We start from the raw sequence: 23,954 nt of genomic DNA on the forward strand, positions 1-23,954 counted from the left end.
TTAGTTTGGGATTTGGGATATAAAATTTATTTTGTGATAATTTATTTGTGAACGTTTAGAAAATGTTGAACATTTCATTGATCAATTGAATCTTTCAGACGAAGGGCTCAATGGTGAACTCCACCACCGAGCAGGGCGTGGTTAGTTCGAAGGCTTGCAGCACTGTGGGATGCAGGACACCAATCTTGCCGATGACAACGTTGTCGTACATCACATTGGCGCAGCGACCGGGGAAATAGCTGGGATCTGGAAAGGAAAGGGTTAATTCGTAGGAAAAACAAGAGAGAACGCTATAGTTGGGTTGGTGTCCCGACTATCTAATACCCGACACTCAGCTAAAGGAAGTGCGAGGGAGATAAATATAAACAATTTTGATTGCGCATAACTTTTTAACGAATGGTCCGATTTGAAAAATGTCTTTTACATTTCGATAGGTATAAATATACACAACAAAATTGCTTTTATAATTCTCGGAAATCTTTAAAGGTGTGGGCGCCAAACACATTTAAAAATCGTTAGTGGGCGATTGTGGGCGTTATAAACTTGTGGGTTGAAATAAACTTGCGCTGCGGAGGAAGCCGAAGAATATGTGTGGAAAATCTCAACCTTCTAGCTTTTGTAGTTTCCGAGATCTTAACGTTCATTTAGACAGACAGACGGACATGGGTATATCGACTCCGCTAGTAACCCTGATCAAGAATATATAATATATATTATATATAATTTATGGGGTCGAAAACGCTTCCTTCTAGCTGTTACATACTTTTGCACGAATACAATATACCCTTTTACTCTACAAGTAACGGGTATAACAACTCACCCTCAGCGGATTGTAGATAATATCCCTTGGTCACATTCGCAGTCCTCCAGGGCACAGAGAGCAACTGCATCACTCGATCCAGCAGACCGTGGACCACCTCAAAGCCAGCCGTCTTGTTGCAGTTCACGGCACACACCCTGCGCTCATTTCGTGCCCCCACTTCGGTGCTGTCATCCGCCACTACGACATCGCTGATCTCGAAGAGCTTCAGGGGCAGCGGCATCTTACGATTGGCCACCAAAGTCTTGAGCAAACCCGGCAGCAGGGTCGTCCTCACCACCTGGAACTCCAGGGTCTTGGGATTGCCGATGTGGACAGCCGGCAGGGTATCGATATTCTTGTTCAGCTTGCGTCCAATGTCATCCCGCGAGCAGAGCGTGAAGGTCAGCGCCTCGGTGAAGCCCGCCTGGGCCACCTGCTCACGCAATTGTTCGGTCAGCTTGTTGAGTGGAAACTGCTTGGCTATCTGCATGAAGGCAGGCAGCGATTTCTTAATGTTATTATAGCCATAGGCAATGGCCACATCCTCGTAGATGTCGCAGGCGTGGATCACATCATGCCGCGTGGGCGGGATCTTCACCACCAACTGATCGCCATCGACCTTCGACTCCAGATACATGCGTGTCAGCATGTCGGCCAGCTTCTCCGCCGGCTCCTCAATGCCAATGTAGGCATTTGCCTTCTTCACCGAGATCCGCTCCTCGCGAACCTCTAATTCCGGGTAGGAAATCACACTGCCATCCGGCTGCACCACATCGCACGGCTCCACGGTGAACTTCTGGGCGCAGTGGGCGGAGAACAGGCACACAATGGTGTCCAGCACCACCTTGGCCTTCGTGCGATCCGTCGCCGTGCACTCGATGAACACATTCTTGGTTTTCAGCGAGATCTTGGAATGATCGCCGTTGATGATGGGAGGCAGTGAAAGCACCACTCTATTGGCATCGTAGATCACCGGATAAACAGGGGAGTCCCGAATGATGGGCAAATATTGCTTCAGCTGGGCATGCGTGGCATAAAAGTCCATCAGCTGGCTGCCGTTCATCTCCTTGGTTTGATTCAACGGCTTGAATTTGATCTGTTCCGGCGCCAGTGCCTCGTAGCTAAAGGGTCCTTTGAGAGTGTCCAGATCGTGGGTTCCGATGGCCACCAGCGTGCGCTTGCGGCAGATGTTCTGGTGCAGCTTGTCCTGCAGATCGATGAAGCTGTTGTACGAGGCTTGCGTGAAGGTCACGTTGCGGAGCACAGCGGCCACGGCAAAGGGACGGATTTGGGCCGTTGAAGGTTGAATCTTGAGCACCTGCCTCTTCGCGGGCTCCACAAACTCGAACTTGGGGGGTTTGAGTCTGTAAATAAAGGATTTTTAAAGGGTTTCCTTGATAAAAACTAGATGTTTTCCAACTCACTTGCCCTGGAACACCAGCAGACCCGTGACCAGACCCTCCAGACACAGCAGATCGTACCGGTTGGCCGGAATATCGATTCTGTAGATGATCTCCTCGCTGGCATTCGCCGCAGCTGCCACATCGCCCTGTTCCTTGGTCAGCATCTGCTTCTCCGTGGTCTAATTTGATTATTTAGGATAGATTTAGATATGTTTACGGTAAGTAATCAAGAGGATCACCCACCACTTCGTCCAGCTCCAGTCCGAAGGCAAAGCACAGATCCTGGAACTCATCGTCGGCTGCGGAAAAGGGGTAAACATAAGTGGACTCCCAGGGAAACGGATGATGAAAACGTGATTACACGTGGACTCTTCGAACTCACTGTACGACTTGCCCAGCGCCTCGAAGAGCAGATCCCGTTTAACTCCAATGGTAGGCATGCTGAATTGATCACTTTTTAATCCCGGGTTGGGTCTTAACCAAGATTATTGGGCTAAAATACAAAATTGGCTTATTTCAGGCCGGGAGCGTAGCAGCGTTGCCAGATGCTGAAACTAATTGCTTACCAATGCTGTTAACCAGCCCTGGTTTATAACGAAAATAAAACGTTCTCACTTGAAACTTGCGTTTATCGCTAACAAAAGGCGGGATTTTCAAAAATATTATCGTTTTTATTTGTTCATATATCTCCAGTAACATTCAACAACAAAATTCAACTCCCTTTCATTTAAGGCTCATCAAAAATATGTACTTCAAATATTTATTTTTAAAATACTGTAAAATATATATTCAATTATGTAAATACATCGCAGTGAACTAAATACACAATTTAAATAGTACTTTGTTAAATACTAAATACAACTTGCCGTTTCCTTTTACATCATAAGATTCACTTAATCAGAGATATATATTTGTATAGCTAAGTGTATAAGGCCCCCACAACAGTCCGGGCGCACAAAATGAGCGGTTAAAGAAACATGGGATCGAAATCAAAATCAAAAGCTCGACATTTATAATATATAGATATAGTTATATTTACTAAAAATGTGTTTTTTTTTTTTATGGACGTGGTCGCTTTCAGTAAAAATTTGACTGGCAAAAACTTATTTTGGAATTTCGTTAGTTACTAATTTTGACCTGTTGACCACCGAAACGGCAACGTGTGTTTGATTAATGCAGTGCCTGTTTGTTTGTTGGTTTTATTGTTGTTGTTTCTGCATGGCGGCGGCAGCAGCTGGGCCATTCGGCTTGGCGCCCAGATTCTTGTAGGCCTTGCCCCCGTTTCGCTCCCACTCGCGGTTGAACTCGTGCTCCAGGATCTCGGCGCCGCGCTTGCGCGTCAGGCCCGTCTCCTCCAGGCTCAGTTCGCACATCTGCATGTCGTCGGTGCCGGCCACTAAAAGAATTGGAGGCTTGTCTGCATGCAGTTCCATCTGGCGAGCGATCCACTGGCCATCGAAGTGGGCATACCACAGGCCGCGCTTGGCTGTTGGGGATAGTAGTAGTAGGATTTAGTATCATATCATTGTTATTACAGTAAAGTAGACTCACTGTTGTCCGGCGCATTGGCTCGCATGAAGGGAATCCGGAAGTAGCGATGCTGTGCCGTCACAATCTCCTGGATTGGCTGAACCAAGGGTGGCTGCTTGAAGGCTGGAATGGGAAAGATTTCTTTTAATATTACCTTTTTTATATTTAATATTACACAACAAAATATTGACAAAAGATCAGATTGATATGTTCTGGTAAATTTAATATTTTTTAAAGATCAAAATGATATGAATAAAGATTTATTTTATCTTATTTTACAATATTTTTCCCAAAAATACTAAATGTGTTTTAAAACAGTATTTTTATAACTTATATGAAATTATAATATATCAAGTTGATATGTTTGAATCGTAAATTTGACAATAATCATATCGGCTTTTAGTTGAAATAAGGTAGAAATGTCTATAATTCATATCGAATTTTATTTCTCTTTACTAACCTGCTTCCATCACACTCCTTGGGGCACGCTCGTTCTCATCCATGGTGGTGCGCTTGCGGTTCTTTGCCTTCCAGGCGTGGTACACCTTCAAGCGGCGATGGAACTCCTGGCGGCAGGCCTATAAAAATAAATATATGTTTTTTAATATTAAATCTCTTTTAATTGGTTTCCTAAAAACCCACCTCCAGCAGCTCAATATCACAGGACGTGTTGATAGCATCACGCAGCTCCGAGTATTTCCACTTGGACAAGTCGTACTTTTGCTTGCCCAAAGCCTGTTGTTGGGCTCGAACATTTTCCGATCTGCCATAGGGATATTTAATATCAATTAGCAACATTTTAAAATAAATACAAATAGTACATCAGCGCAAGCAAACAAAGTGAGTCATTGATGGCATCAAATGTTCATAGTGACAGGATACAAAAGAATCGAAAAGTCAACAACTAAAGGCCAATGGGAGTTCTCTAATAGTAAGTAGTATATTACAAATGCTTTGGATTAGTGGGCATGAGCTCTTTACTTTAGGTGTTAGTAATACGAGTTAGTATGAAATGATTTCAAAACCAGCACCAACTCACTTATTCAAGTACCGCGAAGCAATGTTTGACACAACTTGTGAAAAACTTTTTCAAAAATATACAGAAAGTAAAGAAGTTAAAGAAGTAAAAGAATTGTTTGTTGATTTTTTTTTGGGTGAGTCATTGTCCAATTAGTGGTTTTTTTTTGGGAAAGCAAGAACAGATTGACAAATTTACAAGAGTTGAAGACATAGGTAATTCATAAAGCGTGCTATACCTGATCAGTTTGTTGGAACCCATGGGAGACGCGTCATTGACACCACTGTGTTGTGTTCGTTGGGTTGGATTGTGTGTTGGTTGGGTGGTGGTGTATTGTTGTGGATAGTGTGGAGTGGATTCCGTGTTGGGGGAAAGGAAAAAGTTGGTGAGTTTTATAAAATATTTAAAGGCTTAATATCTATTGAATATATTTACAACATTATCTAATCTGTTGGTTCCCTATATCTTTAAATATAAAATGTTTATCAATCATCTATCAAAATTATTATTGTTTTTATAATATCCATTAAAACTGTATTTATTTTTAAAATATTTTATACCTTTAAAAAAATAAAATGTATTGTACAGAACCGTATTAAAATCTGATTTATAGATTTTCCCCTAGTATAACCTATTCTCTTTTCAACCTTATAACCATACATACTTGCGGATAACCGGTGGACTATCCTCCACCTGGCCGTTGGACTCGTTGGCCAAGCGCAAAGCCAACTCGTGATCACGGCGCTCCTGCTCGAGCTGCTGTCGGTACTTGGCATCGTCCTTGGCCTCCTTCTCCAGCTGCTCCTGCAGAGCCAATGCGGCACGGCGATCCTCCTCCTCCTGGCGCAGCCGCTGAGCTTCGGCAGCCTTGCGACGGGTTTCCATCTCCGCTTTGCTAAGGATTCCATTTAAGATTAGTTAGGAGTTCCAATTTCTTAGATATAAAAACCCACAGTCGCTTGTTCTCGATCTCCTCGCGCTGGCGCTGCTCCTCCGCCTCCTTGGCTGCCCGCTCGGCCTCCAGGGCCTCTTGGATCTTGCGCAGACGCTCCTGCTCCTCGGCCTGCTGCTGCTCCTTGAGCTTGGTGTTCAGATCCACGGTCAGCTTGTTCATATTGGCCATGACCACGGTGTACATCGAATCCATTTCGCGTTGGGTGATGCGGGGATTCATCTAAGTAGAATTCAGAATCAGTAAAGAACTTCTGAAGGGTTTAACCAACTCTCACCTTGATTTTCTTGATGGCATCATCGATCTGCCTGTAGATATCGTTCACCCCACCAACGATCTCATCACGTCCCATTTTCAAGCCGCTGGCTATTTCGATTGTCTTCAGCGTATTGGTGCGGATCTTGTTGATCTTTCCAATTCCTTGGTAACGCGGACGATGCTGCTTTCGGGCCAGGAAACCACGGGCTATGCGCTGGGCTATCAGGACGCACTTGTTGCGGTAGATGATTCGATTGCGCACTGGGGAAAACACAAAGAAAATATAATTTAAAACGAGCTTCATTTAAATGATCAAGGGGACTATACTCACACTTGATCACGCAGAGGGCGCCCAGTGCCGACTTGACCCAACGCGATCGAATCAGCCACTTCTTGACCTTGGCCACAATGGCCAGCATATTCTCCGGATCCGAGCGCATGATGCGGTCAAACTCCACGAACTTGCCGGGTCGGAAGAAGACCTTGGTGATGCCGAACTTGAAGTCCTTGGCGCTCAGATTGAGCGACTGGAACATGGCTTCGCAGAAGGTGCGAGCTGGTAGTGAAACCAGCTCCGGCGGCAGCACCGACTTGTACATGCTGTACAGATCGGCGAAGAGGACGCGCGACGGATAGCCGTGCTCCATGAGCTCCAGCACGGAAATAGTTCCCGAGCACTTTAGTTGGGCCAGCGCCAGGCTGCCCTCGAATTGGCGATCGATCATCTTGCTGTTGGGCTTGATGCAGCGTATAAAGTTGGTGCCCTTTAAAAAGAGAGAGTAAATCCATTAGCTTCTGGCTTCAGTCAAGAAATTAGAGCTTAAAAATATCGATATTTTCGATATTTTTATAATACCATATCGATAATATCGATGTTTTTAAGGAAAAAGTAATGTTTTAAAAAAAAGAGAATAATCCATTAGCTGCTGGCCTCAGTCAAGAAATTGGACCTTGAACAATATCGATATTTTCGATATTTTCACAATATCATATCGATAATATCGATGTTTTCAGGGAAAGGAAAGTAAAGCTTACAAAATTAATATAATTACGTTTATAATGAGACGTCAGAAAAACCATCGATGTTTAAAAATATCGATAAAATCGATAATTATTTTAAATATCGATAAAATCGATGTTTTTAAGATCTAATCCCAGTACTCACATTCTGTTCCAGTTTCTCCATCAACTCCCCGAGCTGAGTCTTGAACTTGGAGCCCACAGATATGAAGTTGAGCTTGCCGCGCACCGAGGTGCTGCTGCCCGAGGGAAAGAGGGTCTGCAGCAGGGGATTGTCGCACTCCTGGACCAAACCCTCCAGCGAGGCGTGCAAAGCATCGTTGTTCTTCTCGATGAACTGCTCCGTGTTGTAGCACACGGCGCCGGCAAAGTGGCGCACCAGGAAGCCCTCCTCATCGCGCAGCGTGCGGTGGGCCTTCAGTCGCGACGATCTCGGCAAACCCAGGCGGTAGTGATTCGCCCAGGACTTGTGCACCTCGGCGGTGAAGTGGGAGTACGAGGGCTTCGGCAGCTTGGACTCCTCATCGAGCAGCGTGAAGATGCCATTCGACTTGGCCTCGATCAGCTCAATAATATCCTGGTTGTCCGTAAACGTGATCTCTGGGACATTCAAACCCTCCTTCTTGTACAGCTCCTGCTCGTTCTTCAGGATATTATCGTTGAAGAACTTCTGCAGCTTCTCGTTGCAGTAATTGATGCAGAATTGCTCGAAGGAGTTTACGGTGAAGTATTCAAAGCCAGCGATATCGAGCACACCAATGTAGAAGTTGGAGGCCTGGAAGGGAATGCTCTGGTTGATCAAACCCACGATGCGATCGAAGAGGCGACTGTAGATGGCCTTGGCCAGGGCATCCCGAGCGTTGCTAGCCTCGTAGATCTTCAGAGGAACCCTGTAAGAATTATGTGTGTTAGTGGGTTCAAGGATAATCAACCGTAGATAGCCAATCCTTACATGATCACCGTGCCCTTAAAGCCGCCTCCCTTGCTCTGCATCACACGCGACACCAGAGCCGTTCGCAGCTCCGTCTGATCCACGCCCAGCAGACCACTGGTGATGGTCAGCGACTGCTCCGATGCCTCCGACACCTGGCAGCCACCGCGCACATCGTCGGGAATCTCCTCGAAGGCAATGTTGCCCAGGTGAAGAACAGCGGCCACCAGCGAATAGATGCCCAGCTTCTCCGTATCCGAAAGGCCAAGACGACCCAGTGCTTTGTCTAGATTATGGAAATGCTGGTAATCATCGATTATCGGATCCTTCAGCGGACCCTTCTGCTGGTGATTCTTGGACTTCTGGGAGCCCGGTATCAGCTGCTCCGTCTTGGCATTGGCAAAGTACTGTGTGCAACCCGAGAGGTACTGCAAACAGAGATTTAATTATGAGCAGGGAAATAATTAGAGGATCTTGGGATCTACTTACCCTATAGTCATCTGGCTTGCCCAGGCTCAGCTTATCGCGTAGTTGCTGCGGAGCTCCGGCGAGAAGCATGTAGAACACATGGTAGTTTCGCTCCTCGGCACTCTGCGTGCAGATGCGACTCTTCTCCAGCAGATAGTGCGAAATGTAGCCACCGACCACCTGGCACTTGGCATCGTAATGCACCTCAATGAACTTGCCGAACCGCGAAGAGTTGTTATTCCTGGTGGTCTTGGCATTGCCAAAGGCCTCCAGCACGGGATTGGCTAAGGGATTAGATTATTATTAAATAGTTTTTCTTTTAATATTAAAAGAAATCTTACCATCCAATATCTTGGTCTCTATGGGTCCGGCACTGTCGTGCGAATAGCACAGGTATTTGAGCAGGTATTTCGTGGACTCAGTCTTTCCGGCACCAGACTCCCCGGACACGATGATCGACTGGGACAACTTGTAGACCCGCATATCTCGAATGGCCTTATCCGCTGTTGGTTAAAATATATATTAAATATTTTATACCATAATCAAATGTAAATTCCACTCACCAATGGCAAAGACATGAGGAGGCAGTTCACCCAAAGAACGGCCATTGTACTTCTTAATGGTATCGGGTGCGTAGAGCTCCTTGATCTCACGATACGGATTCACGGCGATTAATATGTTGGCCACATATGTCTGCAACATAAGTGCTTAGCTTAGTTCCATTTCGTTTAATTCTTAGTTTTGAAGTACTTACGTAGATCTTGTCTTTGTAGTAACGTGTTTTCAAATTGTCCAGAAATGTGGCCTCGTTGAGTAGCATGAGTTCGCCTGAAATATAAAATCATCTGGGTTAGTAAAACGCCTGAAATTGTACGGGTTTTATGGCCCAAACCCCCCGACCACTTTCACCCGTCCCGCTGAAGGGTCGTGGGTCAGGTAAGCAAGCGTAGCTAACGATTGCCTCATTCCAGGGTAGAGTGAAATAGGGTTAAGATATATGGCATTTCACAAGATCTATCGCATTACCCTACGTGTGGGTTTCTCTCGCTCAATTTAAAGCTAATTCACAGAGAAATTTTGCTCTAAATTCCTGCTTTCGTTTACGTCAAAGCGATCTTATCGAGTTGATAGATAAGATCGCTACCTACAGCTGAAATATATATGTTGTGTATCGTTGATATGGATTCAAGATCACGAACGCGCGATATGATATCTTTACCCTACTAAACTATTTGTTCATATAAATAGTTCTCCTTGGAAGATTAAGTATCCAAAACTTTAAAAATGTGGTCATACGATTTTGTTTGGGTTGTTAAACTAAAACAATGATTTGAAAGTTATTTGTAAATCAAGAACACTCGATTTATGGTCTTTTTTCACTTTCAGCCCACACTTATATAATACTACCGGCTAGATAAGGTTCCGAAACGGAAGCTTCGTCATATCTCCATTCTTTTGCAAGCATTTTTTCTGTTCAACTTGGTATACCCACTACATAATACTCACAGTTATCATCGTGATCCTGGGGTCCTTCGCACGAGGAGTGGATATCATCAAAGTGACACGTGCGCTTCGGATACTTCCGATCGGTGGGCGTGACCTCGAACTCCTTGGTGCCGATCTCCGTGATCCGGCCCTGTATATAGCCCTCGGCGGCGTCTCGCACCCACACCAGTTGGGTGTCCTCCAACATTTTGCGCACTACAAGGGAAACGGGAAAAACACTATGTTATAGAGATTTGGAATACGAATTAAAAATGTTAGTTTTACATTTATTATGTCAGGTAACACCGAACACCGTATGGCGGCGGGGCAATATCACTGCGAAAAATCTTATCTACCTCGTACTACCAACACTGAGAACTACCGAGAACCGAGTACCGAGAATCCGACCAGGAACGCTCCTCACCGGTTGAGTGTGGAAAGACAAGTGAGTAGGTGAGTGGAGTGGAGCGATCGGATCGGCTGGAGAGATTCTATAGTGACTCTCTCGCAGAGTCATTAGGGTTACCGGTGCCGGTGTTTTATGGCCATTTTACCTGTGACTTCCTCTCTGGGCTCTCTCGCTCTCTTCTGCTGGTGGTAGTGTAGTAGTTATACCTACCTCTCTCTGTTGCCCATTGTTCTCTAACTGCTGTCGCTGTGGCAGTTTCTGTTTTTCGTCTGCCTCTGCTTATTTCGCCTTTCGTTTATGTCTATTCGCTGGTTACCTTTCTTGGTCATGCACTGCCTTCTGACTCATGGGCGTAGTGTGTGTAGAGCAGTTGATAAGCCCCACAATGACAGTCGCGGTCAAAATAAGAGTACTGTCTACCAATTTATGGGTTTCACAACAGGAATGAATAAGCAATAGGGATCTGAATATTATATCTTAGAAGATAATAATAAATTGGATCAGTTTGCTTTAGTTGGAAGCTTAAATATTTGAGAAGTGCGGCTATTATCTTTAAATAAATGAGTTCCCAGAAGATTATCTTTGCTATTGTAAGGCCGAACTTCAATGTATCTATCCATCTACCCGTAGGTGTACGGCCTTGTTCTGCAATTTACCAGACACCTAGCATCATTCGGTTATATACGCAAGTATGTAGATATGTACGAAACCGCAAGCTCTCATTTACAGCTATAGCTCTGGAGATATAGCACTACATATCTACATCTATGCACCTTCCCCGTCCGATATCTGATTTCGGTAAGCGAGACAGTGACGTTGGAATTATTGTTTTAGCGAGCGCGTCAAGGTGAAATCCATTTATTTTGCTCTCGCTAGGTTAATAGTGCCTGCCCTTTTCCCCGATCTCTTTCCACACACTGCAGTGCATCCAGATTTCAGATTTCCATGTATTTCGTAGTATTCGTTTGTTATTGCGACAAAATGTTAGTGGAACTCTGGGGGGAACAATGGTTTTTTCTCTGTTGGGTTTCAGTTCGTATACCCCATCATCTCCCGCATTCATCAAGATAAATTTGCCGCAAAGTGCTAAATTATTAAATGATTGTTAAGCCTTATTTTGTTTTGCCAAATGAGTCAGATTGCTCTGTGTGGAGAGAAACGCAAATGACTACAATATTCTGGTGATGCTGCGTTACTGGTTTCGGGTGTGTGGGTGTTTCTCAATAGATCTGCAGTTATAGATGTCATTTAGAGAACGTTTAGCGACGACAGATGTTTGGCAAAACAGCTGTTGGTTTGAAAAACAGTCTCTTAATAATTTTCAAGCTCTGCCTTTCACTATTTAACCACTCTTGACATTTAATTTCAAGTTTATTTCTGAGATTCATTGGTTAACGACTTCCAAGATAACGGTTTTAATCGATCGATTCGTTTTGAAAGCTAAAGAAAGATTTTTTTTGTGTATTATTGTTAATAAGTTTCACTATCTTTCTGTTCTAAAAGGGTTTACTATTAGGGTGACTCATGATACCTTTTGGTTAAAATTATAATTTAAATTCAAGAATTCGGGTCACGACAAGCGCACTGCATTAGGAACTAATTCAAGTCTTATCGATCCAAATACTGGATGGTGTGCAGTTCACAAAGTGACTCACGTCGCTCGAGTTTTTCCCCCAAACCATTTGGCTTATGCAGCATTAGGGTGGCCATTTAATGAAACTTCAATCTCATGCTGATATCGAAGTGTTGTAAACAATTTATGGGCTGCAATGTATCCATCATAATTAGCCCAGTTCGTGTAGATAGAGAGAAAAAGAAAGAAAGCGGAGCTTAACCCCAACCATATGGTTGAAATCGCTTTATAATGTGCCCAGGCAAATTAACAACAATTACTCAGACAATTTAACATAATCTTGATTATGCAGAAGAGAGCAAAAAATAATGATTGGCAAGTCGGCGATGGAGGGGCTTTATTTTTCCATATGCAAGACAACCACAATCACGGCCACGTTGTCGCCTTCTCCTGGGTCTTCAGTATTCAGTGCTCAGTACTCCGCTTTCGCATATGTCTGGGCCACTTGAATCTGCTGCATGAGCATGAGATGGCGGCATAAATTACAAATTGCGCAAAAAACAAGCACACACAGAGCATGCATAAAAAAAGGAAGAAAAAATATGGAGAAGAGTTGCCTAGGAACCTGGCAACTGGAGGTCTAAAAAAAAAAGAAGCCAGCATTTGATGGCCGTTTATGGGGGGCAGAAGAACTGGCCCGGCTGCATTCTTGGCGACGGCCAGGCATGGAAATGCAAGCCCCAAGTCCCCCAGATTCTCACTCGTTTTTTTTTTCTTTTTTGCACTCAAGGCGACACTAGGAAAAATGTTCTTTCCGGACTGTGAATATAATTGCTTGAGACTTGCTTTTAAAAATAAATGATTAATGTTACGACTTAATTCTGAGGGATTCATTTTCTATTTCTACCTCTTAACAAATTTAGAAATTGTACAACAGTAATTCAATTAGCAATTCTAATTTTTTATCTAATAATCCTTAAATCTTGAAATATTTTACATAAATTAAATGTTAATATGGATGTCAGAATTAATGTTAATAATTTTTAAACATTTTTCCTTTATGTTAATTTTAGTTTTTGACATGAAAACTTATAAAAGGATACAATTTTACAGTTTTAATTAGCTATTATAATTTCTTATTTATTAATCTTTAAATCCTGAGATATTTTACACAAATGAAATGTTAAAAAGAATTTTTAGAAGTGTTGTTACCAATTAAAAAAAAAATGTTTCTTTAGGTTCTGTTTAGTTTTTGACATGATGTAATGTAAGATCACACAAAAATGTTAAAAGTAAATAAAAAAGTAAATATCCCTTTAATTTCTTGTAATTTTGGTTAAAAAATCAGTTTTTTTCCAAGTGAAGACGAGGCAACCAAGTGTGGAAGCAGCAAATGACTTGACGGCGGAGGAAATACTTCAAGGCGACATTGACAATGGACAAGAGAGCAGAAGCGAAGGTGTGGGAAAAATCAAGAACACACGGAGGCCTTCAAAAAGATATAACCAAAGAACAGCCAAGTCATGTTGAAGAAGCTTATGAAATGTGAAGCCGGACCCCGAACCTTTTGTGCTCCCTAAATGATGAAGTGCAGCCTGAATGGGCGACACCTGCTGCCAACAGGCTAACAGGCTTATTTGGTTTTGGCCAGGGCCCACCGTGCGTATACGTAATCCGAGCACATGCAATGACCCCACGACCCTAGGCCCAAACCCTAAGTCCCAACACAACTCCGAATAGCAATTAGCCAGAGGCTAAGCCCGCAAAACAGACGCCTCTGCGTGATTTTCTTGAAAGCAGAATGGAACAGACAATGTTTACTTGCGAGAATTGGACAGAGATGGGTGTTATTTGGGTGTGATATCATCGTTTACCCTGTCCATGGTTCCGCCCTCTTCCGACCAAAAAAAAAAAACAAACAAAACAAAACATTGTTGCGTGCCAGCGTTTTATTATTGTAATTTTCTCCGCTTTTGGAAAACTTGCGCACTGTTTTCCTGTTTGTTTTCACTAATTTTTGGTGCGCATTCGTCATTGTCTATTCTAGAATTAATCAGAAGTTGCTAAAGTCGCAAGTCACTGAACTCACAATGCAATTTGTGATTATGGTGATTAAACTCCTGTTATCTGAATAATAAATATGCCTTAATGTGACCGATATAGCTATTTTACCTTTTGAATTTTTCTAGAATTAAATATATAACTTTATCATAAAATCTGTTATCTGAATAATAAATATACCTTATTGTGACCGATATAGCATTTTAATATTTTAAATTTGTCTAGAATTAAATACAGATATATAAAATAAAATTGGAAACTTAAATAAATTCAAATATTACAAACAAAAAATCTAAAAAATGCAATAAAGAATTCTCAACTATACTTTTTCCTAGGATTAAAATGCTTTCCCCAAATTAATTTAATTAACAATCTGTAACTCACACTAAATGCATTTTAATTACGCTTTCACACGAACGTTTTAATTATTACGACACCTAATTAACGTCGTTTATAGATCACTAAATTACACTCTCAAATAGAAGCCATTGCCAACTCTTAATAATAATGTCTGGCGATAAGATTGCGGCACAATTAAGTTGGCCAAGTTAATTGAACTCACCCGTGCTGGCCGAGTGCGCCGGATTGTTATTGGCATAGAAATCCATTTCGGGGTCCCCAAACTGCAGTTCAACAACTGAAGTTCACCTCAGTGGGTTAATTGCAGTGCAATGCACTGGCACTGCACTCAAAAAAAAAGAAAAGGGAGGACTGCGAATTAAGGGTGTCGGGTGAGTCACCTCGGGGGTTGACTGTATAATGAAACCGTTCGGGATGTTTGTTGATTATTTGACTACCACAAATGCTGCAGGCAGTGACAATTGATTTTCACTTCATGCGCTTTTCACTATCGATTAAACACTTTCCACTGGCTTGGCAAACTGGCAAACTTTGGCCCATCCGTTGGATTACCCAAGAGATGCAGCTTTTCACTTTTAATTGAATTTTCTCGCTTAGTTGGCGATTTTTGACCTACATTAAGAGGTAAACACAATGCGAGATCGAAAGCAGATGCGTTTTAGAGAAGATATATGGTAGATATAACACATATATCTAGGAAATCCGTTGCGTTGCTGAACTTTTGACTCCAAAATGCAACGGGCGATGTATCTGTTATTGTTGCTGTTTTTAAAGATGATGATGAGGTTTCTACCACAGCTGCTGTTGCCGTGCAGTTTTCACCCAGTAACCGAGTTCTACGATTCGGGCAACCGCCCCGAAAAAACCGAAAAGAACCGATTGGGAATTATAAGAGGGCGATTCGCGTGGCGTGGCGACTGCAGCTAACTCGCGACATGCACTGCGGATTGCCGGATTCTGGGCAGGATGCCCTGCTCATCGAAACTCGGGGTTGCTCTTTGTATCTCTATATCGTATATCGTATCGTATTCAGCTTCGTTAGCTGCGAAGTGCGCCGAATCCGCAATTACCGATGTCGGCGAGTGGGTGGCACAGTAATAATTCCAGCTGCGTGCCAGGCACATTTTTAGTTGTATCTTTTTTATATATACAAAATGGTTTATTCGCTTGTGTCCCAATTCGGGAGCGGGACCAAACAATGGCACCCGCTCCAAACACTTGCCTCAAGTGCGGCGGAGTCATCGGAGCCGCTCGATGTTGCACCAGGAAGCCTCGCAGCGATGCAGCGGCGTGAATAACAACTTCCGGATTTGTCTACCCCAACAGCAGGGGTCAAGATTTTAAATCAGGGAATATTTTGTGATAAATTATAATAACAATTTAATTTATGAATAGTGTCTTTCACCTGAGACCTATTCAAACTGTGGAAGTTGGATAAGCATTTTCTATTAATGAGAATTTTTATAATTAATATTTTAAGTTCGAATTTTCTATATTTCGTTGAAATGGAACTTAGACCTACCTAAACTATGTGGATTTCTAGATGTCCCATTGTCACATTTATAAATATTAATATTTTAGTAAGCATGAAATTCTTATTTTGGGTTGAAATGGAGAGACACCCCATTAGACTATCATTTCTCTAAATTAATAAATCATTATGTAATGATTCAATGATCATTATGATTATCTATCTTTAAAATGATCTCAAAACAAACTTGATATGATATGAATGATTTAGTTTTAAATAATTCTTCCCTGTAATATTTTAATGCTACCCTCTATTGACCTCAGTTGTATAAAGAATTGTTGCGAATATATTCCATACTCTTTAGCTATCCCGCGGTGCTTATGTTTCACTCCAATTGGCAAATTGAGTTATTCATACGCCATGGACGCAACAGCTGCTTGACGGGCATTCAACAAGGGGTGTTATATGTACCACTCATAATCTTGGGTACATGGGTTGGGTTTTCAAGCTTTTAAGCTCCTCGAATTCTGGGGTAAACAAAGCGATTAAGATGGGAGCAAAAAAAGAAACAAAACAAATCTGTGATGGATTAGCGATTCGGTTCCGTAAAGATGCATCTGATAGCGGCATCACAAAAGCTTTTGCAGGAGCTTTCTAAAAAGCAATGGAGAGAGCAGTTCGCTGGGCTGTGACGTACAAAAAAGAAATGAGGGGTTTTCGGTTGGGGGAGGAACTCAAGTCCATTGTTTGCCTATCTGCTGTTCTGTAATCGCTTGATCAATACCACCAAACGAAACGAAACAAAGCGAAATGAGAGGGAAATTGGCAAAAAAAAGTACGCGAGTGCAGCAAAGCATTCTATAAATAGACATACTCTTTGCTTTCGGTAGAAATCCAAGGGTCCCGGGTTCGATTTCCACCTAAGGATGCTAGAAATGTTTTTTTTTTCCATTTATATTTTTCTATATTTATTTAAAAGAACTTGAACAACTGTAATTAGGTAGCAGATAACTTTATTACCCCAGCACAGCAATGGAAATACCTCCTCATTACTCAAACAAAGAGATATTCAGTGGTATATGTGTATGTATATTCCCCCACCGACACAAAAAAGGGGCAAAAAACACCCCCTTGTGCGCCATCATATCCGACCGAACGAAAATGGCACTGGCAGCCAGGCAGCCGTTCGCTTATACAGCTCTTTTGTCGTCGTTTCTACGCAGTCAGGTTGGCCGAGCGGTCTAAGGCGCCAGATTTAAGCTCTGGTTCTCGAGAGAGAGCGTGGGTTCGAACCCCACACCTGACAATTGGGGGTTTTTTTTTTTTACTTTTTTTTTTTTTTATTTAAATAATTATTTTTACATGCCTCTTACTTGTAGCTGATGATTATGGGGCATAAAGTTATAAGAAAATATAGTTTTCCATCAATTTTCGAAATGGTAATGAGTTAGCTGGCTTTTGTAATTATAATTTACCGTTTTATTGTTTACGATCTACAAAATGGGTCTTCTGATATGATCAGGAGGTAATGTTTTGTATTGCCCTGTAATGTACTGATAAGCTTTACATTGCGATAAGACACTATTGGCAGATTTCTTAGCAACGCTGTTAATTGAAGCTTTTTCTATAGTACAAAGTAATTTAAAAGTAAAAAATAATATGGAAACTTTAATGTTTAAAAATTTACAAGTGATAGTAAGTTTTCCCCACAAACATTGGGTACCTGAATACCATTTTTCAGATTTAATGGGACTCTTAAAACAGCGTGTAATTCTGTGTGTCATGGAAAACTGTTCTACCGTTGCGAGTGACGAGGTTCAGCTTCCGGTTTGGCCAAAAGTGCCGCCGGGCGATGACCAAAAACCAAAGGCAAACACAATAAATGACCGTTGTGGCTGAAACTGCTGCCTTTTCTGAATAATTAATAATCATGTTGTTCGTTATGTGCCTATTGTTTTGGCATGCGCTTTGTTATGCATTCTGTTGCATTGCGCAATGCTCGTTGGAAATGGGAAAATGAAAATGAAAAACAGTTAAAGAAATGCACACGGCGGTTAAGGGCAAACGGTTGACCATAAGGGGTTTACCTATCGGGCTATAAGCTAAAATAGGAAAAGGTTATAATTAATAGAGCCAACACATTTGTAGTTTATTTGATTTGTCTCGCGGCGAAACCTTTGAGTGATGTGAGAAGATGATCTCTCTAAAGATACTGGGCCTTTCAAATCAATTGAATTCGGATGGGGAAATTTGTTACAAAAATAATAAATAATTGGAGGAAACTGCAGACAAGTTATGGCAATTAAATGTTATTAGAAGATTTGAATTCGTAACCCTCATATATGATCTGTTTTTAATTTATCTCCCTATTCAAATTGCAGTTTATTGCTACAAAATTGATTTCCCTATAGCTTGGGAAATATTTCGGTTATCCAACTTATTTTCATATCTCCTGCTTTACTCCACTTGGTGACCCATTTCTTTTTTGAAATAGCATATTTGTGCCACTTCCCGGTATAAACATAACCCGAAACAAAGAGTAGGAAACCGAGAAGACGAAAAGATATTGCAAGCGAAACAATTGCCATCATTTCATAACCGAAAACCAGCTCGTGTGCCATTCTACCGCTGTGGAAAACCAAAACATTTCGACTTGCCTGTGGCTCACACAAAGGAAAATTAAAACAAATTCGAAACGAGACGAGGCGAACCACGAAAATTGTGTAATAATTGCGACACTTTCCTGGGTTACAACCCATGAAGAACTGGCTGAAAAAGGCAATTTGAGGCCAAAAGCGCTCAGAAAGAAGCTCGGCTCAGTTTAAACCGTTAGCGAATCTCTTCTTTTAGCGGAGCACATTTCATCGGAATCCAATGAATCCAATGAGCATTGTTGGCCAGATTGGCATTGTTTGCACCGTGCTAACCAGCGAGAATCGATCTCCTATGATCCCAAAACCAGTTGCGTTCACCATTCCGGTCAGTTCCTTGACCATGTTCCGATATCAATATCAAGTTCAACCAGTCAAGACGAGCTCACGTGATCCAGGAGCCCAGGGAAACGGGTCCGCGAGGATGGAGGGACGCACTAACGGTGCGACAGGTTCGGGATCGGGCTCGCAATTGGAATGGGAATCGCCATTGTGCAGCGCGGGGGCCACAAAACCTCTCAATGCACTGCTACAAAATGTGGTAACTTTCATTAATTTTATTAGAATTTAATTTAAGAATTAATTCATATTTAAAGAAGAGTTGGAAGCTAAATTACATATCCGATGATCTATTAAAAAGAAAGATTATAACATTTTTCTATCTGGTGACCCCGACCTATCATTTGAATTTCAAAATAAGACTTTACCCATTTAGAAATAAGAGTTAGAAGCTATTTAACATTTCTTATGATCTAAAAAAAAGAATAATTAAATTCTATTTCTCTATTTGGTGACCCCATCTGTTATAAGGGTGACCCCGAAATTGTTGTTTTTTCGAAAATAATCACAATCATTTAATAATGCAAATCAAGAGCAAATATGATTCTGCCTTGATCTTCAAAATGCAGTAAATTAAAGCAGAAATCGATTGAAAATCTACAATAACATTTCCAATATTAGATAGAGATTTTCCCTGACTGTAGCGTTTGTTGCATGGATTTACAAGGCATCGCTGGGCAACCAGTTGAACTTGTTTTGGCCGCAGATTTTGCAGCTGCCAGTGGCCACCAAATGGGAGCAGAGTGATGATGAGTCACTCCGGCTAACTGGCCCAACCAACTTGGCCCATTCAAATAGCCCCAAAAAAAAAGGGGAAAAATGGTCGAAAAGCAATTACACTTGCAACAATAGAAGCTGCAGCTGTAAAATTTATGGCTCAAACGTCACAGGAACATGATTTTGGTCCGCACACACACACACATTAAAAGCGGGAAACGAAACGGTGACGGGGCCAGAGTTCACTGTACCGTAAAGCGTTGGCAAGCAAAACGCTGAGCATGCGCAAAAGTCACAACCGAAACAAGTTTTTCGTAGCGTTTTGTGTTTCAATCTTTTTTCTGTTATTTGCCATCTCTGTCCGATTTTGTTTTGTTTTTTCCGTTTTATAAATTATTTTTCACTTTTTGTTTAGTTTAGTTTTAAGTTTTTCGTGAGGGGCTGCCCCACAAATGCAGAGTCGAGTGCTTTCGGTTGCATCGTGGGTTCAACGACTCGGAATTGGATAAAAAATTAAAAAAAATAAAAGCAGGGGAAGTGGGGATTTAAGGCGAAGAAATGACTGTCGATAGTTAAACGTCGGGCAAGTGGAACCAATTAATGCGAAGCAGTCAAAAGAAAGAAATCCGAAAAAGCCGGAAAACTACCGACAATTGAAAAGCGTTTTTTGTGTGAGCCAAACGGCAATTAACGCTGCTTCCTACAATTCGGCGTTGCAATTAAAATGCAAATGCTAAGATCGAGTCAAGGTTTTATTCTGATTCCCAAGATACTTTCAGACGTTGATGGATTTGTGTAACGGCCCCCCTATAACTCATTTTCCCCGACACATGTTCACAGATTTTCCATATGGTTAACAACTGCAAGTCGTTACTTTTGACTTGTAAAAGGGGAAAAAACGAGGGAAACAGGGGAACACAATTTAAAGGCTGCTCTTCACTTTGTTTATTTTGGGGTCAACATTTTGTGGGCCCCGTGTTAGCCAGCCTTTGTTTTTATTCCGATGTTTGTGAGTGTGCTTCCCCAAATATGTGTTATCGTTTCACATTTAATCTTATCTAACTTCTCAGTGAAATTACTTGTTTGACGGTCGCCAACCAAAATACAAGGGAAATATAATTATATTTTGTCAGCACCTTTGTAAGGGGCACATAAATATAACCCAGCAAAACTAACCAATCCCATAGAGTCGAGCCTCTTTCCCATCGAAATCTTTAACTATGCAAATCTATTTTCAATCTCTTTGTTTTTAAGCATATTGTTAATGATTACCAAGTTATAAATAGATGGGATGTCATTAATCAAATGAAAGTAAGAGTTTTTGACAAAACAAAAAATGTTGCAAACGATGGAATTATGGATTTCCGATTGAAAAAGACATAAATCACCTTTAAACATAGACAAATCAATGAAATTTTCATTTAAAATATAATTTTTAATCCATTGTTATCATTTTAAGTACCTTCTTATCACAGACCAACTACATTCCGAACCCTAAGCCCTCTTGCAATGAGCTAATGATACAGTTTGAATCACCGTTGTTGTTCGTGACATAGTCTTATCACGATATTTCTTTTTTCTTCGAACAGGAAACTAAAAACGGCACTTCCCTTGCCAACCCACCTTCATAAATATTTTAATCCCATTTTTTATAAGCACGTGTTGCGTTAGTAATACATAAAACAACAGGCAGGCAGGTACATAAAAAAACAATCAGCGAAACCGCGATAGGAGTAACATACATCTCGAATTATGCTAATCGACTATCAAAACAAAAGCTGCAATTAAACCACACACACTCGGCTGACTTTCACTGCGAATCTTCGAAGCTCAAACAATCGTCGGCCGTTTCAGTGTTTCTCTTTTTGTATTATATGCAAATTGATCTAACGCATCTCGAGACCACTCCAGAGTGGGTTTTGCGATGTCCGAAGCTTTTGTTCGCAGAGGAGCTGTCTAAAATTCAGGGCTCGATATAATATAAGCAGCTGTCGGGCGAGATCAGGATCGTGATCCTCGGGTTTGTCGGTTCCTGTCAGCTGTGTGGCGCGTGTTGAGTCGAGGGGGTGGTCCTGCCGGGCGCAAGGGGGTTGGACGGGGCTTGAGTGACAGCTAGCACAGCGACAACAACAGGGGTACGAACCTCCAGCGCACCGCAAAGGATATCTGGAATAATACGCCCAACACGTCGAAACAAGCACACCCTTAGGGGAATATTAGGTGCAATGATACGAGGGGTATATTACTCCTTAAAAACTCCTTTATTTTTATCCCGACGAAATTGTTTTCAGAACTTTTTGAGCTTTTAGCCTAGTAATCACCTCAATCAAAAAAGGCAACGAAACGAAAATTTCTATACAAAAATGACCAGGCTGAAAATTTCGTAATCAAAACTTTGTATAAAGATTTTCAAAAAAAATTTTTTTTGAAAAGACTTGCGTTTTTGACATATAAAATGTTCCTGATCAAATCACATGAATATTTTTTTTTTGGTGACTAATTTAACTATTATAAACGTTAAATACCTAAAGTTATAGAGGTAAAATCTTTAAAAACAAGACAATTTGAAAAGAAGTTTTCTAATATCAAAGGAAAAAAATTGCTAGGAAATAAAGTTTATTTAATTTTAGCACCCATATTAACATTCTTGTTTTTTTTTCCACCAACAATCTTCCTGAAAAATAAACCCTTCCCCTCCCCTCCCCCGAGAATAGCAAATACCCTCGCCACATGAAAGGGTATTGTCGAACCCGTTTAATTGGCTTTAAAGAGCTCAGGATAGGATGGGCACGTCTGCTAACATGGACACGCATGCGCAAAGGAGCGGCGTCATCCTCCTCCTCCCTACTTTTCCATATAAATAAACGATATGTGCCTGGAATCAAGAAACAGCCTGACGATCGGGGAGAACTGGAGACACTTGTGTCCCTGGGACGGGGGCTCCAAGAAATGTTTGCTCATTTCCGCACTCAATTAAAATGGTCGAGACACAAATCTATCTTTGAGTTTGCTTTAAAAACAAAAACAACAACTGTAAAGGCGAAGGCGACGTTGACATGGGGCAGCATTTTGCCTGGCTCTGCCTATAAATAGAATTATTTCACTCTGTTTTCCAGGGTTTATATGTATTGTACACATGGAATCGAATGGTTGTGGGTGCGGGATGTGGATGGGGAAGTGAGTGTGGTAGGAGGACAGCTGTGGGAATCGTAGGAATCGGTGGTGACATTTGCTGTTGCGACTGCGCTCTCTTTTCTGTTTGATTCACAGTCACGTTTGCCCTCGAACCTTCTTTTCCCTCAGAACAATAATAATATTGTATAGGGCAGGGTAGTACATATATAAATAAACTAAGATTAGGTTCGTGGCATACCCCTAAAATACAAGTCATATTTTTAAGCAAAGTATAAAAGGTATTTAAGTAAAAACGATCCATAGTAATAGTTTACTATAATGATTTTGAAATATTGCAAAATATTTTAACGGGTATGTTGATTTTTCTTATAAAAGACAATCTTAAAGGAGGGAATATTTATTCCAATATTGTTTCCAGATCTTTCTTATAAAAGGTAATCCTCAAAGAGTATATTCCAATACTTTCTTTCACTAAATACCAACTATATTTCCAAAAACATACTACCCCCTACATAGGGTATTATCACTTCCGCCTTCGCTAATCGATTTCTGGGTTGCACCACTCACATACTTATGTAGGTAACCGATTTTCGTGGGCAAGAATTCGCCAATGTCAGGCGCATTGGGAAAAAGTGCAAGTCAACAAAAAGCAAGGGGCCTTCACAGGTGAGCACTCACAATCTGGGGAGGCTTCCGCCCCCGTAATTCGAAAACTAAATCCCCTGAAGATTCCGGCACTTACCTTAGGACCGATGCAGATCTCCCAGGACAAGTGTTACTGGTTTATGGCGATTATCTTTCCGGGGACGCACACAGACATTGAGGATGGAGCCACCCGCTTGGAATCGATTTCTCTCGATCGATTGTCTTGCGCTTAGAATTTAGAACTTGCAATTTTTTCTCACGGCGACACTTTTCCGAAATATTGTGAAAACTTGAAGTATTTTCAGCTGGGTGTTGGGTTTTTTTGTTCGAGTTTCAAACGGGCTCGGATTCAGAAATTCAAGCGACGATCGGGCGACGACGAGCACTAGTGTTTGGGATCGCGTACCGTCGCGTTGGGATTTTGAGTCGAAAATGAGCCGCCTGTCAACAAACAAACCACTTTTGTTGAATTTTGAAAAGCAACGGCTGGAATCGGAAGAGAGTGTTTATAATCGGGAATTACTCTTACCGGTTATGAGTGCGTTTTTGTGTGAAAGGAAGGAAAGGAAAACAACAAGTATCGGTAAAAAGAGAAAATACAAAGAGAAAGAAGAGAGAGCACGCGCGCAACAGCTGAGCGCTAGTGGTGCAACAAATGCCGATAGTAGTCATTTCTAGTCCATTATTGATATTTTAGTGTGACCAAAGTTTTAATTTGGCGGTTAA

The 23,954-nt window shown here is 41.6% G+C and overlaps 2 protein-coding genes and 1 non-coding gene across 7 annotated transcripts; 1 reads left to right on the forward strand and 2 right to left on the reverse strand.

Annotated features, from left to right (window-relative positions):
* Positions 1 to 2,770, reverse strand: beta-PheRS (phenylalanine--tRNA ligase beta subunit). The gene is made up of 5 exons (XM_017153602.3): positions 2,588 to 2,770; positions 2,449 to 2,504; positions 2,227 to 2,384; positions 821 to 2,166; positions 1 to 246 (listed from the first exon to the last, which is right to left on the reverse strand). The coding sequence occupies exons 1-5, from the start codon at positions 2,643 to 2,645 to the stop codon at positions 95 to 97; spliced, it is 1,770 nt and encodes a 589-aa protein (XP_017009091.2). The 5' UTR covers positions 2,646 to 2,770; the 3' UTR covers positions 1 to 94.
* A 181-nt stretch (positions 2,771 to 2,951) lies between these two features.
* On the reverse strand, positions 2,952 to 23,547 carry jar (Myosin heavy chain 95F jaguar). Of its 5 annotated transcripts, none has more exons than XM_070217494.1 (18): positions 23,326 to 23,547; positions 9,889 to 10,083; positions 9,137 to 9,210; positions 8,946 to 9,075; positions 8,724 to 8,885; positions 8,404 to 8,666; positions 7,936 to 8,342; positions 7,129 to 7,873; positions 6,295 to 6,727; positions 5,983 to 6,224; positions 5,707 to 5,927; positions 5,418 to 5,648; positions 4,992 to 5,036; positions 4,775 to 4,819; positions 4,378 to 4,498; positions 4,196 to 4,313; positions 3,757 to 3,858; positions 2,952 to 3,691 (listed from the first exon to the last, which is right to left on the reverse strand). In XM_070217494.1, exons 2-18 carry the CDS (start codon positions 10,073 to 10,075, stop codon positions 3,405 to 3,407), a joined length of 3,813 nt encoding a protein of 1,270 aa, XP_070073595.1. In that variant the 5' UTR covers positions 10,076 to 10,083; positions 23,326 to 23,547; the 3' UTR covers positions 2,952 to 3,404. The 5 variants fall into 5 exon arrangements, with proteins under 5 accessions (XP_070073595.1, XP_070073596.1, XP_070073597.1 ...); XM_070217495.1 differs by lacking the exon at positions 23,326 to 23,547 and adding an exon at positions 10,224 to 10,319; XM_070217496.1 differs by lacking the exon at positions 23,326 to 23,547 and adding an exon at positions 10,153 to 10,272.
* TRNAL-UAA (transfer RNA leucine (anticodon UAA)) lies at positions 16,964 to 17,047 on the forward strand. The gene has a single exon. It is a non-coding gene; the product is annotated as a tRNA-Leu (tRNA).
* Positions 23,548 to 23,954: the final 407 nt, after the last annotated feature.

This window comes from Drosophila takahashii, chromosome 3R (genome assembly GCF_030179915.1).
Source record: "Drosophila takahashii strain IR98-3 E-12201 chromosome 3R, DtakHiC1v2, whole genome shotgun sequence".
Classification (NCBI taxonomy): domain Eukaryota; kingdom Metazoa; phylum Arthropoda; class Insecta; order Diptera; family Drosophilidae; genus Drosophila; species Drosophila takahashii.